General features: G+C 46.3%; 2 protein-coding genes and 1 long non-coding RNA gene across 4 annotated transcripts in view; 1 reads left to right on the top strand and 2 right to left on the bottom strand.

Annotated features, from left to right (window-relative positions):
• On the bottom strand, positions 1 to 9,533 carry TRIM25 (tripartite motif containing 25). Of its 2 annotated transcripts, XM_071451246.1 has the most exons (9): positions 8,741 to 9,497; positions 7,582 to 7,677; positions 6,915 to 7,148; positions 6,274 to 6,442; positions 5,719 to 5,796; positions 5,268 to 5,336; positions 4,597 to 4,623; positions 4,181 to 4,270; positions 1 to 3,521 (listed from the first exon to the last, which is right to left on the bottom strand). In XM_071451246.1, the coding sequence occupies exons 1-9, from the start codon at positions 9,371 to 9,373 to the stop codon at positions 2,989 to 2,991; spliced, it is 1,929 nt and encodes a 642-aa protein (XP_071307347.1). In that variant the 5' UTR covers positions 9,374 to 9,497; the 3' UTR covers positions 1 to 2,988. The 2 variants fall into 2 exon arrangements, with proteins under 2 accessions (XP_071307347.1, XP_071307348.1); XM_071451247.1 differs by lacking the exon at positions 5,268 to 5,336 and having other exon boundaries at positions 8,741 to 9,533.
• Positions 8,428 to 16,728, top strand: part of LOC139601889 (uncharacterized) — a 9,542-nt gene continuing 1,241 nt past the window's right edge. The window contains exons 1-3 of the long non-coding RNA XR_011683042.1: positions 8,428 to 8,560; positions 11,590 to 11,700; positions 13,886 to 16,618. This is a non-coding gene — a long non-coding RNA (uncharacterized lncRNA). The remainder of the gene's footprint in view (positions 8,561 to 11,589; positions 11,701 to 13,885; positions 16,619 to 16,728) is intronic.
• COIL (coilin) overlaps positions 13,441 to 16,728 on the bottom strand; it is a 5,828-nt gene continuing 2,540 nt past the window's right edge. The window contains exons 3-7 of the mRNA XM_071451255.1: positions 16,430 to 16,516; positions 15,833 to 15,880; positions 15,130 to 15,205; positions 14,305 to 14,393; positions 13,441 to 13,802 (exon numbers count right to left, since the gene is read on the bottom strand). Coding sequence (XP_071307356.1) covers positions 13,707 to 13,802; positions 14,305 to 14,393; positions 15,130 to 15,205; positions 15,833 to 15,880; positions 16,430 to 16,516 — 396 coding nt within the window. The 3' untranslated portion in view covers positions 13,441 to 13,706. The remainder of the gene's footprint in view (positions 13,803 to 14,304; positions 14,394 to 15,129; positions 15,206 to 15,832; positions 15,881 to 16,429; positions 16,517 to 16,728) is intronic.

Below are 16,728 nucleotides of genomic sequence, written 5' to 3' on the forward strand. Positions count from 1 at the left end.
TTAGGGTTTACTGTGAGTTTTTATTGAATTCAAGCCATCACCAAACCACCATCCAGCCCCTGGAGTGGGCACAGGGACCAGGTGGCACAAAGCCCATGGTGGTGGCCCTGCCTGTGTGTGGCTGGCACAGCTACAAACAATAACACATCTTATACAGACTGAAGTACAGGGCTGATATATCAGTATAATCAACAGGTTTATAACTGCTTATCTTTTTCTAAGTACACTGCTTTACTGATGCCTTTAATTGAAGAAAAGATTAAACATTCATTTATTTTCATTCAGCAACTGTTTTTCTGATTTACTCTAATTTGTATATTAAAATGCAAATCAATGCACATTCTCATGATGTTAACACCACAATTAGTTCTTTTTCTAGACTAAGTTGCTTTCATTTTAATACTAAAAATAGAATTACAATTAAAATATGTGCTCCTATAAATGCCTTATTTAAAACCAGTGCAGCTCTTACAGGTAGTGCCCAAGTAAAACCACTTCAGTTGTGTTGAAAAGGCTTTAAAATGATCATTTATCATGCAGTAACTAGTATTTCTCCTAAACACACTAATATTTATTATTAGTTATTAAAGTTATATCACACTAATGTTCCAAAATATGCAAGAGACCTGAAGCTAACCAAAAGATTTCTCAGATGCCCAGAGATTGGTCCCAGTAATGCCAAGGTCCCCATTTCCATCCCCATATGGATCATTCACTCAAGAGCTGGACTCAGGGATCCTTGTGAATCCCTTCCAACTCAGAACATTCTGTGATTCTGTGAATTCCAAATTAACAGAACTTCACTCTATGACTTCTAGTCATTCATAGCACAAAAGAAAGAGAACAGAGGATCAGGGGCCCAGCAGAAGGCTTGTTTCACTGCCTGGCAATGCAGGACACCTCATGTGTTCCACATGCTTGGTCCTGCACCAGTGTCCCATGCCAAGGATCCCACTCTGTCCAACAAGGCAGAATAGAAGCTGCTCTTGACTTTGTCTGGGTGTCCCTCCAGACCATGGCCACAGACTCAGAGGCCAGCACTGACACCTCTTTGAAGTCAAGAAGCAGGGAACAGAGGATGGGGACTTTCTCCACTGCACAGACTGCTGGAGCACGTTTTTGCCCACAACCAAGGGACAGAGAACTCCTTCAGCACCCTGCTGAGTGCATCTGCAGCCCTGGGCACAGCCAAGGAGCAAAAGGATTTCTCAGAGGCAACTGCTCTTATCTTTCACTGCTGAAAAACTGGAAGGGCAGAAAACCCAGTTTGTCACCCATTCCTGGCTCCCAGCAGGACACAGCCTCCTTCCTTCTGCACCTTTTGCAGCATTCTGCTCAGGCTGGGAGTTTTAGTGCTGACTGTGCTTTGGAAAGGGGGAGACCCTTCAGAGAGCAGAACTGCTCCATAGACAGCCATGGCACTTTCACATCCACCATCCAATCCATATCCTATTCTGACCAAAAAATTGGAAGAAATGAGACTTGTGCTATCCTTGACAAAGTACTAAGAGTTTACAAACCAAGTAAAAATAGACACCAAGCCTGAACTCCTGAAAGCCTCTCTCCAAAGCACTTTGGCTAATGTGGAGTGTAGTCACAGAGGTTCTTTTAAGCCTTCTAACAATTCCCTGCCAAACTGCCAGCAGTGGCTTTGTGTTCTATTTCACCAAGTCCTGTAAGGGCAGTTTTAGAAATCCAAGTCCAGGAAGGCTCTCGTGTGAGCTTCCCATGGGCCACAAGAAATAAAAGCTGGCACAAAAGTCCAGAGGCAGCAACAAGGTACAGGCCCTATGAGATCCAAACACCTTGATTGCCTACAGACTGTTTTAAAGTTGTAAGAAAGAAGTACAGATTTCTCTGTACCTGGTGAGAACTTCTGAAGACATACCACACCCCAAAGAACACCAGGAGAATTAAAAATCCATCCTAGGTAGAATGGATGTATACTCTCCTTTGTTCTAATTGCCTGTATGTCAGAAGACTCACCCTGTCTGCCCATAGGCTTCATGCAGAGAGGAACCAGCAGAGAGGAACCATTTTCCAAGTACTTGCACTCTGTCTTGAGACTCCTCAAACTGGAGTCCCAAAAACATGCAAGAAATCCAGTTTCTACCACCTGAACAACAAAAGATACACCAGCAGAGAATATCCCACCTCATAAAGAGGAAAACCATTAGAACAGGAGAACCTGAGAGCAGGAATGCACCCTCTGAACTCCTCAGCACACACAAAAACCCAGCACTGAAGAGCCTTCAGCGTAAAGATGTGAGGCATGTTTTGCGTCAGAAGGTGACACAGAATGCTTCATCCCACAATCTTCACCACAGGATGCACACCACTGCTCTGCAGGATGTCTTCCTGACAACTCTCTGCTGTATCCCCAGTGTCTGGGCTGATGCCATTTGTTTCCTGGTGATTCTAATACCATTTATTCCCATCAATTCTAGAAGTCTCTGCAGTTCCATTCTGATGAGATTTGTCATAGTGGCTTTTATATCTTACAGCCTGAACTTAGGGATTTCAACAGCTCTTTCTGTAGCATCTGGTGGAGTCCTACACTGAGAACACCTGTATGGACAACAGTCTGTGCACAGGCCAAAAGGCAACAGTGAGACCTCCCTCAAAGCTTGAATTTGTCAAGGAATTCTTCCTGTTTCTTTCTCAAAGGGGTCATTGTTACCCATGAACACATTAATGCTGTTGCTCCTTTACAGGAAACCACAGAAGCCACAGGCGCCACTGAAGACATTTAACAAGGATTTGCATCATAACTTTGATTTCAGGGCAATCAAGACCTTTGCAAACCCTTGTAGTTTGTACCATCACCAACATTTTGCTAAATCACTATCTAAAGGCTTTAGCAATTCAGACCAAAGAATTGGCAGATTTTCTAAACTGCTTAAAAGAGATGATAATTTTGCTGTCAAATAATCAATCTTTGAGACAGATTATCTCTGCTGTAAATTAACTAAACTGAGATACCAGACCTTATTCTTTCATGTGACACAGAGAGAGAACAGCATCACTGGAGAACAGCCAGAAGGCTGGGTACAAGGCTTCAGTGAACTGGGCTTTGAATTTATAGATCAGGTTATTCTTCTCCCCCACTGCCATGAAAATCAGAAAGCCCCCATCGCAGTGGAGCAGCACCCCGATCTTGGTAGCCTTTGTGTTGGGCAGGATCTTTTCCACGTCGTTGTGCCAGGAGGACAATCTGGAGTTGAGCCACTCGATGCACCAGGACTTGCTGTTCCTGCCCAGGCGGCTCTGGGGGCCCTGGCGCTCCATGCTGCCGTAGCAGACGCCGAGGCCGCAGAAGCTGCTCTGCTGCAGCTCCACCTCCCAGTAGTGGATGCCCCTCTTGAAGCACTGGAAGCCCAGCACCTGGCGGTAATCGGTGAAGCGCTGAGGGTGGTGCCTGTGGCCTGGGAAGGTGTCTGAGATGGACATCCTGGTGTAGTTCTCAGCCAGAACCATGGTGGTGTGGGCCGTGTTGTAATCCAGGGTGATGTTGGCAGCATCTGCAATGACAAGAGTCACTCGGAGGTGCTGAAGAACAAAGCACTTCTGTTTATCCTGTCCCACCTCAGCACTTGCTGCCATGTGTATCTGCCAGCTCTGCTCTCCTCCTCAGCACAGCCAGCTCTTAGGGCCACAGTGCAAACTGCTGGGTTCAACTGCAGCTCGATGTCACACAACAGGCAAATGGAGGGAGAGTTTTCTTCCTTCCTGCAGCCTCACAGGATCCCTTTATCACCCAAGCACCCCAAAAAAGGCAATGGCTGATCTGGCAGCAAAAGGTATGCCATGTTGTATAGCATCTTAACAAGCCATCATGGGCTCACATGAAAGCCTGCATTTTATTTTAAAACAATCCAGTGCATTACAATGTGTTTCCAGGCTACCCTAACGCTGTCTTTTTGGGGGAAACCAAGATCCTTACTTAAAAAACTTCATTTATCTTCATAAAGATTCACAGGTGCTGAAGATTAATTTGATTCATCCAGCAAAAGAACCTCCTGCCCCTCTTTTTCTCCAGAAATTTCCTTCATTTGTAACAATCTATTAAGCTAACAAAACCCCTCAGATGTAATTTTGTCAGGACAATAGAGAGGACACATAGCACCAGTACGACAAGAGCAAGGTTCATCTTTAAGAAGTGCAATGTTGGGTGTCTTACACTGCAAGAGCTCCTCTCTGGGTTTCTTCAGGAAGCTGTCAATCAGCACTTTAGCAGCAGCAGCTGGGGCAGTTGGTGTGGTGGGTGGTGCTGTGTCAACAGAAGAACAGAGAGTTTGGCCAGCTGGGAAGAGCCCTCACATGTTTAACACCCCATCAGACACTCAGGCTGGAGCTGATCTGGTTTAGCCTCCTGCTCCATGCATGGTTAACTTCAATATTAGCCCATGCTGTTCACTGTCATGTCAAGTTTTAAAAATCCCACTCTCTGGACAGCTTCTCTCAGTGTTTGATTGCTCCCACATTGGCCCAGCAAGAGCTGAACTTTTGTTCAATACACAAACACTAAAGACCATCTTATCATTTTAAGAGCAGTCAATGAAAATTATAATACACATGATGAAAGTTTGGACTCACCAACTTTAGCAGCTTTCTTTTTCTCTTCTGAAGGGGGAAAAAGAAAAAAGTAAACTGTGAGTACTACTGGGAGGCAAAAGCCACTGGTAAGACTGTGTCAGCTGTAATACCATCACCATGGCTCTCCTGAAACTGCAGCAGTACAGAGAGTCCAGCAGGCTGAAGCCATGTACAAATACCCTCACACTGGAAAGCTGCACATCAAGCACAACCTTCCATTTGCTTCCTATTTCACAGGGTCATAAGCCTGGAAGGAGCTTGATCTCCCCTCCAGGAGCAGTGTGTCCAGGCACGTGGAATGCTCCTGTTCCCGTGAGGAACACTGACTATTCCTTTCCTCTTTACCACAGAGCTTTCAGTGCAGCAACAGGAGCTGCAGCTCCATTGCAGTCCTGCTTCCCCAGCACACCCCCTGACTGCCCCACACCCAGCACTTGGACCATGTGACAAGAGCTCCCTGGAAGTAACAGAAGCTGCTTCTTAACACTTACATTTATGTCAAAAAGAAAACATGGAAGATCATCCAAACAGGCTACAGTGCCCATTAATTCTGGTATCTGGACAAAACAGAACTTAAAGGCCCCAGTATAACCTGCCACAAAGACCAACACCCCAGCCCTAGACTGGAGGCAGCAAAATGTTTGAGTAAGGCTCCTTTAATCCCCACTTACTGGTGGTATCTGTCTCCCCCTGTGAAGTGTTTTGAGCTGGGGGAACAGTTTTCTCTTTGAGGGTCTGGACTGTGAGGAAGGAAGAAAAAAACCAGAACATGAACAGATCCTAAGCAGAACTCAATACATACAAATCTATCAAACAAACCAAAAGGTGTTTGGCACAAATTAAAAAAAAAACTGCACCAACAAGAGGGTGGAGAGGCTCTGCTTTGCTTTACAGCCCACACTGACACCACTACAGCTGATGCAGCCATGTACCTGTGCAGTTCACCTGTCCAGCTCACAAGGCATGCATCCCCAAATATCCCAAAGCACCCTCCCTTCCCTGTGCCAAGGTGCAGCTCATCACTGCATCACCACCACAGCAAACAGCTCTTGGGTAACTGCCTCAACTCCTATTTAACAGTGAGGCCATAGCTGGGACAGGATGGTGTTCTATAGCACTTACCTGGTCCGCGAGGCTTTTTTCCAACAGCGGCTTTGCTTGGATGAGCTGCTGAAGGGATCTGAATTTTCGCAGGTTTTGCTGCAATGGTGATAATTTACATTATGGTTTGTATGGTCAGGAACACTCATGCATTAGTGAGGACATTTTTCCATCTTATCCATCTTTCCTGCCTTATGGCAGGTGGAGTCCTGCCACTCTAAAGCCTTTCCAAGCTGCCTCAAATCCACATCCTAACCACATCCAACCCTGCTACATAGTTACACCATAAATTACTCCAAGGAAGAAAGGCTGAGCTGTACCAGAAGGGTGTAATATCATGATACTCATCAGCTTATCCAAGTACAGATAATAGTGAAGAAACACTGGCACGTTTTGTCTTCCAATTTAGCCCAGACTGTGATGTTTTTGTGTGGAAATGGAGCACTGCAGAGATTGGAAGACACAATTTATATTAAGCAACTGTATTTGTTGCACTCTTTTAAAAAATTGTATTTGGATTGGAGAGGAAAGATCCCTCATTTCAGCTCAAAGCAAAAGTAGAAAATGCCAATTTACCCAGTGACATGGTATCTTCTTTTTTCTCCCGACTCTGAATTATTGAAACTTTCACTATGTCTTTGAGGGTAATGGCAGACTGGTAAGTGGAATGCATCACATTTTGGTCCATTTCAACTACAGGAACAAAAGCCTCTTTTGTTGATGTTCGTTGCAGTGCTGTTGCTCTCTGAAACGGCAAATGAGAGACCACCTTGTGTAGCACACAGAGAAAAATACAACCAACTTACTTTAAATGGGATGCAGTTTGTGCATTCATCTCAAATTCAAGGGAACAAAGGCCACAGTCAGACACAGCTCATGGCAAAATTCCAGCAGCAGCTCAGACACCTTAATTCCCACTGGTAACCAATGACCAGGTCCCAGGACAGAGCTGCCACACCTCACAGAAGTGACTCCTGCACAGTGACCCCTCTGCCTGTGGCAGAGGCTGTGGCTGAACTGGGACAGTTACCAGACACCCCTTCAGCATTCTTTCACTGATATTTGTGTACTTTTCAGGACATCCTTTGATAGCAGGTTCTTGCACACCACTGCATTTCCATTTGACTGGAAGTCTCTGGAGAGCAAGGCCACAGCAGGTTTTTGTCATTCTGCATACTAGAATGAAGAATTGGATTCACACTTAAATGACACATTACCTTCAAAAAGAGAATATCATCACTTTCAGTCAGTGCCATCTCAATCTGATCTTTCAGAGACTGAATTTCGTTCTTCTTATTTCCCAGAACACTGTAAATATAATCAAACTTATTCCAAACTCTCTTTTCTTCCTCTGTAATTGCTTTCATGATCTCATTTTCTCTTTCTTCAATTACAGCTTTAACTTCTGAAAACTCATTTCTGATCAATTCCTTCTTTCTTGAAGCTGTCTCCTGGGGCAGACAAGAGCAGATAGGCACTGATTTCAAAAGAACAGTTTATAAACAAAATACTCTTAAGTGCTACCAAATGAAAGCCTCTGAGAAACGTGGGCTTCTTTTCCTTGAAACAAGCAGGAGAAGAGCTGTCGATTTCTATGTGGTTTAGAAAGCAAATTCCTTCACTCAGAAGGAATGGAGCCCATTCTCAGCGTCACCCTCACGCGAGGGTGTAAAACCTTGAGCAGTGCCAGGTTCACTCCCATCTCCCACAGAGCTGCCTGGCCCTGCCAAAACTCCTCTTTTCTGTTTCTTCCTAGTAACACCTTCTCCTGCCAATGCAGCCTCAGCACCACAGCCCTTGTCACAAGGGTACAATGACCAACACCATGCAGTGGCCAGCGGGTGCCAGGCAACCTGAGAGCACTCTGAGCAGTTCCCCACTTACAGCAGATTGGCTCTGTTTTGTTTTCACCGTGCTCATTGCCCGGGCAGTTCTTTCACTCTGGTTATGCAGCTCCGCAAGTTTTTTCTTCAGCAGTGACTGCAACAGGAGAGACCAGAAAGCATTTCAGAGAAGCAGTTGTCATGTCTGCTCTCAGATTTAAATACTCTTGTAAGCATTTATTACTCTCAGCTTAAAACCTACCTTCCCTTGAACCTTAGGGGGTGTAAAAGTATCATCCTGCACATGTGTGGCTTGTGGCACCCACACCCTCCCCACCTCTCCCAAGAGCAGGATACCATTGCAGACACTCCCTTCGTAAAGGACCCGCTGCTTTCATCAGCACAGCAGTTCCCATGCTAAGAATAAATGTTACATTAGCTCTCAGGTTGGACTTCCAGCACTAAATTGATGCTACTGCTCACCCCACTCCTTTTGAGAACGTTCTCCCTCAGATGTGATTTACCTGTTCCTTTAGTTGAAGATTCTGCTAAGCTCAGTCAGGGCTAAGTTCTGCAGCTAAGCTGTGTACACACCCACTGAACAGATGGGAGTTTGACCACCTAAACCTTTTCAGCATACTTTACTCATGCACACTGATTTTCAGCTGTGCTGGAAAATTTGAAGGCCAGGCTCCCTTCCCTTCTACTCTGTGAACCTCCTTCTGTCTTTCATCTACACACTTGAGGTCTAGGATAGCTTTATAATTCTTCTTAAGTACATCTGCAGCGGCCTGTCGGCCCCTCAGGCAGTGCCAAGCCCTGGCAGGGAGCAGGGCAGCAGAGGAGGCTCAGAGTTCTGGGTGACGCCACAGAATATGGGAGGCCTCACTGCTGAGCCCAGCCCAGCCCAGCCCAGCCCAGTCAATGCAGCTCCCTGACAGCGCCTTCCCAGACCCCTGCTCTTGAGCAACATCTTGGAGAGACGAGGAAAACGCGAGGAATGGCTCTGGGGACGTGCCTGAGCACGTGTTGGAGGGCAGGTAACTGTTCACCAATGCCAGACACGAGATTTACAATCGACGGCTTGTTCCGGCCTCCTCCCCGCACTCCAGAGCGGCTCCCCCGGCACCGAGGGAGCCAAGGGGCGCCCCGGGGTGCCCTTGGGAGGGGGTTCCAGCGCCGGGGGCCATCGGCCACCCCCGCCCAGCCCGGCTGCTCACCTGGGCAGAGGCTTTTGCCTGCTCCAAGGGGCTGGTGGGGCACAGCTTGTGCCCGAGCAGGCAGAGGGAGCAGATGCAGACGCCGTGCTTGCCGCAGAAGAACTCGAAGAGCCTGTTGTGCTGGGGGCACTTGCGCAGCTGCAGGTCGCGCACGGTCGGGCAGAGCTGGTGGTCGCGGAAGGCGGGGCTGTCGCGGTGCGGCCGCAGGTGCTCGGCGCAGAAGGACGCGGTGCAGGTCAGGCAGGTCTGCACGGCCGGCGCCTCCCGGCAGCTGTCGCAGAACACGGGGGGCTCCTCCGCCCAGCACCCCCCCGCCTCCCCATCCCCATCCCCATCCCCATCCTCATTCTCCTCCTCTTCCTCGCCCTTGGCCCCGGAGCGGCCCTGGAGCTGCTCCACCACCCGGCACAGCACCGTGTTCTTCTGCAGCTGCGGGCGGCCCGCGAAGGTGGCCCGGCACTGCGGGCAGCTGAAGCCCCCCGTGAGGCCGGCCCAGGTGAGCTCCAGGCAGGAGGCGCAGAAGTTGTGCCCGCAGGGCACCGTCACGGGGCTGCTGAAGAGGCAGAGGCAGATGGAGCAGGTGAGCTCCTCCTCCAGCCCCGACAGGCCCGGCTCCGACTCCAGCGCCGCCATCGCCCCGTCCGCAGCTGCCCCAAGGACCGAAAGAAACCAGGGTTCGGAGAAACGAAACTATGGCTGGGGCTTTCCGGAAAATTACGTGTCCGATCCCCGCCCCGACGGGAGGGGCGGCAGCCGGGGGACGAACCCTGAGGCGCCCGCCCATGTGGGAGCCGGGCAGCCCCGGGATGCGGGGGCTCTGCCCTGCGGAACGGGACCCGCGGGGCTGCGGCCGGGCCGGGGGCTCCGAGCCGGGGTCGGGGCTGCGTCACCCGGCGGTGCCCGGAGGCCTCGGGGTCGGTTCCGGGGGCGTTTGGGTGCGGTGGCACCCGCGCTGCCCGCCCCGCTCCCCGCCGGGGCGGCCCAAGAGAACTCGGGACAGCCCAGCGCTGTCCGCCCGGGGCTCAGGCAGGGTGTGAACCCCAAATCCCCCCGAGCACCGCCCCAGCTGCTCCGAGCTGAGGGTAACCTGGATGCTGGAGATTCTACGGACTCATTGGGTTTGAAAGGACTTTAAAAATAATCTGTTTGCAAAAGCTGATGCCAGTGCAATGTTTTTAAAGCACACAGATTACTGCTTTGTGATTGTGGAAACCGTCTTAACAGAAGATGCTTCCTCAAATTTCTTTTTCTCAGTCTAACTGTTCAATAATCACTGTTTCTAACGGGAACATTGATGCTGAATAGCAACATGGCAAGTACTCCTGTCTCAACTAACTTGACTGCAAATTGTTCCACTGATCTCTTCCTCTTCTGCCCTGTCTGCGGGTGTCCCAGGGACTTTCTTGGCGCCCTCTGTATTTCTCCACCCATGCTGGCAGCAGGGATAAAAGGAGCAGCCTGGCACAAAGTCTGTGGCCCTGCAATAATTTGAACAGAACCTGATGGGCTGCAGCAGAAGCAGCCGTGTGCTCTCAACTCTTGTCCACTGGGCAAAGAACACTTTGTGGGGAGAACTGCTGAGGTTCCCTTTAATGTCATTTAAAAGTATTAGCAGGCAATCTTGTTGGTGTTAGTCCTTGGGGACTTCCAAGAATGTTCAGGAGTTACACAGAATCACAGAATTAACTTGGTTGAAAAAGACCTTTAAGATCATCCAGTCCAAGCTATGACCTAAACTAACATCTCCTCATCAACTAAACCATGGCACTGACTGTCACATCCAGTTTGGTTTTTAAACTACAGGGATGGTGATTCCACCACCTCCCTGGGCAGACGATTCGAGTGCCCAACCACTCTTTCAGTGAAGAATTTCTTTCTAACATCTAACCAAAACTTGCCTTGGCACAGCTTAGGATTGTGTCCTCTCATTCTGTCAGTGCTGCCTGGGAGCCCAGCCCCACGTGGCCACAGCCACCTTTTAGGGGGTTGTAGAGAGTGATAAGGTCTCCCCTGAGTCTCCTTTTCTCCAGGCTGAGCACCCTCAGCTCCCTCAGTGGTTCCTCACAGGGTTTGTGTTCCCTCTCCAGCCTCATTGCCCCCTTTGGACATGTTCAAGCATCTCAGCGTCCTCCCCAAACTGAGGGCCCAGAACTGGACACAGCACTCGAGGTGTGCCCTCACCAGTGCTGACTACAGGGGAAGAACGACTTCCCTGGTCCTGCTGGCCACTGTTCCTGCTCCAGGCCAGGGGCTGTTGGCCTTTTTGGCCATCTGGGCATACTGCTAGCTCATGTTCATGCTCACTGTATAAAGCACTCAAAAGAATCAATGTTGGGTGGTCTGTTACAAGGGAAATCTGCTCCTAGCCAGTTCTTTTGGACTATTAAATTAAATCTGGAGAATCACTGTAAAGTTATGTTGCACAGAAAACATGAACTTGTACCTACATCAGTTATCCCTCCAGCCTTTTAACACTCCTTCAGGATAAGCTGCAGAGGGGTTGTGTGTCACAGGGCTCTGAGTCACTGCTCAGTAACAGGTGCAGGTGCAGAAAGGACAATGGAGGCATTTGGGGCTGCAGGGCTGTGACAGGAGCAAAAGTTCAGGGATCAGCTCTGTCATGTGCTGGAGGGTGGAGGAGTTTCTAGGAGATGGGCATGGTGCCACAGGTTTACAGCGTGGTTGGGATGTGCTGAGCAGGACTTTGTAACTGCTGTCAGAGGAAATGCAAACACCTGACAGGGGGTGGCTGACAGTGACTGCAAAGGAATGCTCTTGGAGAGCTGTGCTGTGCATGAGATGGGACAAAAGAGCAGCTCTTAATGTCTGCATTTTTTATTTTTCCATAGGTGAACGAACACCCTGGGCTTATCCAGACTAAGTAAGTCATCTTTCAAAGACTCAGCACCTTCACTGTATTTTCTGTGGCACTCAAGTGGTATCAACTGATATAGACAAAGGTATGCAAATAAAAAGGGTAAATATAAACTCTCGCAATTGCAGCTTCTGCTTCCAGAGCATAGCACAGTTTAGAGCTCAGATGAGCAATTTAAGTTCTACATTGTCATAGAGGGCTTGAAATTCTGGTTTGGAGGAAGCCCAACCCCTCCTGTTGTCTATCAGACAATAAAGTTTTAACATAAAAAAATTACTGCTACCATTTAAATAGCTACTTAAGTTATTACTCACTTTTGCTTGCAAATACTTGAGAACTTCCTGTGGTTCTGAACTAAATGTAACCCTTTGCCCAGACACTGCATATTCAAAGTGCCCCACAGAGCCCAAGCAGGGCTTTGGAAGCACAGTGGGATAAATTGTACCTCCCATTCCTGCCCCCAGCAAAGGGGCTGGTGAGAGATGGGAGAGCCTCAGGGAGCAGGAAGGCAGCAGTGAGGGTTTGTTCAGCATTTCACCACCTCCTTGTGGGATTTATGTGCACATTGTCCCATTCTGGATTCCTCAGAGCAGGACCTGGATGGGACAGGGAGGGCTCTTGGCAGTTCCCTTGGGCTGCCTGCCCTTGGTCTGATTTGAATTGAGCAGTGAAGCAGTAGCTTCATGCAAACTTAGTAACAATGGGTAAATAAAACTCAAGATTTTACCTTCAAAATACCCTTTCTCAGGGGTGTATTTGTTTTCAAGCATCACCTGTTTGGCACAGCCAGAGTGACTCTCCATCCATTTAATTCATGCCAAAAATGCACAGTAGGCAATGGAACAAGAGGTACTGTGAAACACTTGCATTTAGCTTTTGCAACTTCCTAAGAATCAACAAGTAACAATTTCCCTTAGGAAAACAATCCTTCCATTAATCCCCAGTGTCTGAGCATGACTGTGCTCATGTCTGGCATCTTTTCATCCAGACTGCAAGAACAGCCACACAAATCTAACTGAACTTTTCTCTAAAGAAAAAAATCCTAGCATGAATTAATGGTATCTGAAGTGAACCACAAAACACAAACTCCTTTTACTTGTATAAAAACGATTCCTTCACAAACAAGATATTTTAGTAGGGCTGATGCAAAAATCAGTACTTTAATGGATTCATGCACTAGGTCAGAGTACATGACAGCTAAACCTTAATGGACAAATTTTCAGGTGTTTGTTTGTATCTAGGGTTTGTTTTCTCCCATGTCTTCTCTGTAGGAGTTAACTACCTAGCACAGGGATTATCTGAAAGTGTAAGACTTGCCAAGGCTCCAGAGGTACAAGGTGCCCCCTCAATGCTAATAATTACTAGAGCTGTCAGTGCAGTGCCTTGCCAGCACCTGTTGACCCATTCTGCTGCTGGAAAGGGAAGAAGAAAGGCAGCACAGAAACTTCAGCACTTTAGGGCAAGAGGGTTTGCTCTAAAACCAACAACAAAGGCTTTCAGAGCCTACATGGATTAACACAGTGGGACACAATTGTCCCAGGGGTTCATGTTATATTTCACTGGTTCTAGGAAAAGTTGACAGTTACCAGTGCTATTTATCTGCCTCAAAACTACAGAAGCTTGAAATCCACATGCTTTTCTGGATATGTTTAGGTGAACTCTTTAAATAACTGCAAAGTCACAGCATTTGTATCCTGTGGCAGCAGCAGAGGGACAGTTCTGCACAGCAACAATATTTATAATAATTTTTTAAATGAAAGTGACCTCTGGCAGTTATACAGCTTAGCCAAACCCAGACATTTAAACAGTTACTCACAGTACAGGGTTGTGTTTTATCTTTTAATCAAACCATTCCAGTTCTGCAGCTTGCTACAGTAGGATATAAATATTCAAACCCAACAGAACAATATTAGACTTCCTGTAATAAACAAAGTTTTCATGTATTACATAAAAACATAGCCTAAGGGAAAAAACTGTTTTTCTTTTGGCCTACTTCTTTTTAAGACAGTAACATCCACCAGTGCACCTACCACCCTCAGAACCAGAAGGCAGCATTTCACAGAACAGATCTGTACAATTGTTCACATCTTTTCACATCCTAGATGTTCCATTTTCAAGGCTGGATCCATTAACTGGAGGCTCCACAATCAGTCTTGGCTCTATCAGTGCATCCCAGCTTTCAGTTATCTGAAAACAAACCACAGGCAGCACTTGGCAGGTGCCAGCAGCACCAGCAGGCACAATTTCTGTGCTGTTATGCTTTTGCCTAGACCTGAACAACAGAACCACTGAACTGAGGTCACAGCCCCTCCTGTGAGTCACTGATCCCACTGGTGAACCTCAACCTGCCTGATGTCCTGGGTACGGAAAGGTGCAGGTAAGAACAACAGTGATGAAAGGAAAAGCTGGTGAGAAAGGATCTTTATGAGACATGATGTTGTTTATTAGCCAAAACAAGAACTTAGATGAGTGGCTGTGACCCCAGTTAACTGAGTACCACACAAGAACTGATAATTATGATGTAAACACGCATGTTCTTGCTAGAAAGAAACAATGGGTTTTGCTTCCATTGATTCAAATCAGATGCATGATTACAAAGGGAATGTCCCTGAGGTGAGGAAAGGCAGGAAGCAGGGCAGGTGCCAGCCCTGCAGAGCTGGTGGCAGGACTCAGAGCAGGCCCCACGTACCTTGGTGTCCTGAGGCACGGCGTACTCGATCAGCTCCACTCCATCTGCAGACTGGTACACCAGGTCGAACTTCCCTGGCTCCTTAGCAACTGGAAAACCAAACAAACAGCTCAACCAGCTACAAACCAAAGGAACTTTAAATGTCTACCACAAAAGCCGATGAAAACCAGTTTGGTTTTGGGATTTGTTTTGGGGTGTTTTTGTGCTCAGTGTCCAGGTTCATAATTGTAACCAAAAATCTCGAGGAAAAATTGAGTACTACACACCAAAATTAAGGTAATTATCTGACTACTCACATGAGAAAGTCAACAAATATATGTTGCTGAAATTTGACAAAAATGCTCATATGACAATTCATTAATTCTGGCTTACATGGCAACTGCAGGATACACAGTTTGACAAACATTAATCATTTCAGGTCTCAGGAACTGCACCTTGTCATTACAGGGACTCACTTCCACACCCACTGAAGATACACCATTATCACCTCACACTTTCTCTCTAAAATAATAATATATTTTCTTCCTTTCTGAAATAATTTCTTTCAGAAAATGAAACCACAGTAGAGGTGAGTTACTGACCACTCAAACTGACTGAAAAAATTATTTTGTAAATACCCATGAGCATCTTTCAGCTCAACTAGCAAGGGTTAGAGCTTCTCAATGTAAATAGACATTTTGGGGAAGGAATGAGGAGGGGAGGGGTGTGTTGAGAATGATCCCAATGAAATTTGGAATACTCCTGAAAGATTAAATGTTCCTTAGACTTCTGGTTTTCCAGGTGACAGCACATGACAACAAGCCCTTGGTGTCCCTAGGTACGTACATTGTCCTGCTGATGTTGAAAGGATCTCCAGTTCAATCTGCTTTTTTTCATCATTCCAACTGATTATTTTTGCCTCCTTCACAAAGCAACAAGAAAGGAATCAGGTAAGACACACTTCAGCACTGGATAACAATTCCATATTTACAACCAGTGCACTACTTGATTGCTGCCAGAGGAAATAAGTGTATTTGACCATCACATTTTCTAGTCTCCATGTATAAAATCTGCAAAGAATTAACGTTCAGCAATCTGTAACTACTGGCATCAATAAACCAAAGTTACTCATTGTCACTAACTTTGCAGTTTAAATCAGTACTTACCCAGAGACCAAGTTATTTGAAGTAGCAACAAAATTTTACTTGCAAGAGTTTTAAGAGTAACTTAACTTCAAATAGCACTAGACTCAAATACAGCTACATTTTTCTACTTGAGGGCCTGCATTTTTTGTCATCTCTAAAATATTAATGGTTATTAATAATCCTTGTAGTTGGTGGTTGTTTGGTTTTGTTTTTTTTAATAACAGCTACACTTCTAAAATTTTGAATTAGTTTTGGCTTCTAGAGTTTTGATTTTTACTGCTGCACCAGGAATAGCCTATGGAGTGAACTGGATGCAAGGAAAAACACTGCACAGCATCAAAATATTTAAGCCATACCTCACCTATCATAGTTCTGTGAATGAAGGGAGGAAAGAAAACCAGTACCTTATAGTCTGAAATTTCAGGACTGTAATTTTCATTTAGTTCCAGGCGCTGTTGAAAGAAATACAAGTAACAAATTGTAACTTTTTCCAATCTTTGATGATTCCACCTACATCCAGACACAGTTTCCTCAGCAACAGAAAAGTGCAAGAGCCAAGTCTCCTACTCCTGGAACCCAGAGCCAGTCATGGTCCCAGGTAGACTTCCAGGACTTGCTGCTCCAAAGGATTTATGTTCAGGTCAGGTTGTGTGAGGAGATCAGGGAGATGGATCCCAGTCTCCTCAGCTGCAGAGATTTAATTTTCATTTACTTTTTTATTTTGCAGTGCAGTGTAATTATTTGTATGGTAAGATTTGCAATAACATTTACATGGAAAATTACACTACAATGACAGCAGAGACAGCATTTCTTGTGTTCTACAAATACAGAAAGTCTAAAGAAATGCACTTAACTTCTGTGTTTGCTCCAAACTTTGTCAAAAATCAAAGCCAGGCTTTACAACAAGTTAATTTTTTAGAGAAACTGTTAGGTCAGAAACTTAAGAGTGGCCCAAATGAAGCAATTTAAACCTACTAACATTCATCATTTCCAGAGTTTACCTTAAAGGCAATTCTTTCTCCCACTTGGGGTGGAGCAGCTAGAAGAGGTAACACACTATAGTCTCTCTTGGGAAACTCCACAGGATTCTGTGAAACAAAGAGAAACCCACTGATTAAATTCCTCTATCAGTGAAAACAGAAGACAATGTTCATGCTGTTTGGATTGCAAGAATCACTGAGAAGACCAAGGTACATGTTTTGTTTTTAGATATAGAATACAATACAATTATTGTTTCACAAACACGTCCTCAGGCTGACAAATGGAATTGCAGTAAATAAAAGATCAGCCTTCATCCCAC

This window comes from Agelaius tricolor, unplaced genomic scaffold (assembly GCF_023055355.1).
Source record: "Agelaius tricolor isolate 1412-34295 unplaced genomic scaffold, bAgeTri1.0.p SCAF_32, whole genome shotgun sequence".
NCBI classification, from domain to species: domain Eukaryota; kingdom Metazoa; phylum Chordata; class Aves; order Passeriformes; family Icteridae; genus Agelaius; species Agelaius tricolor.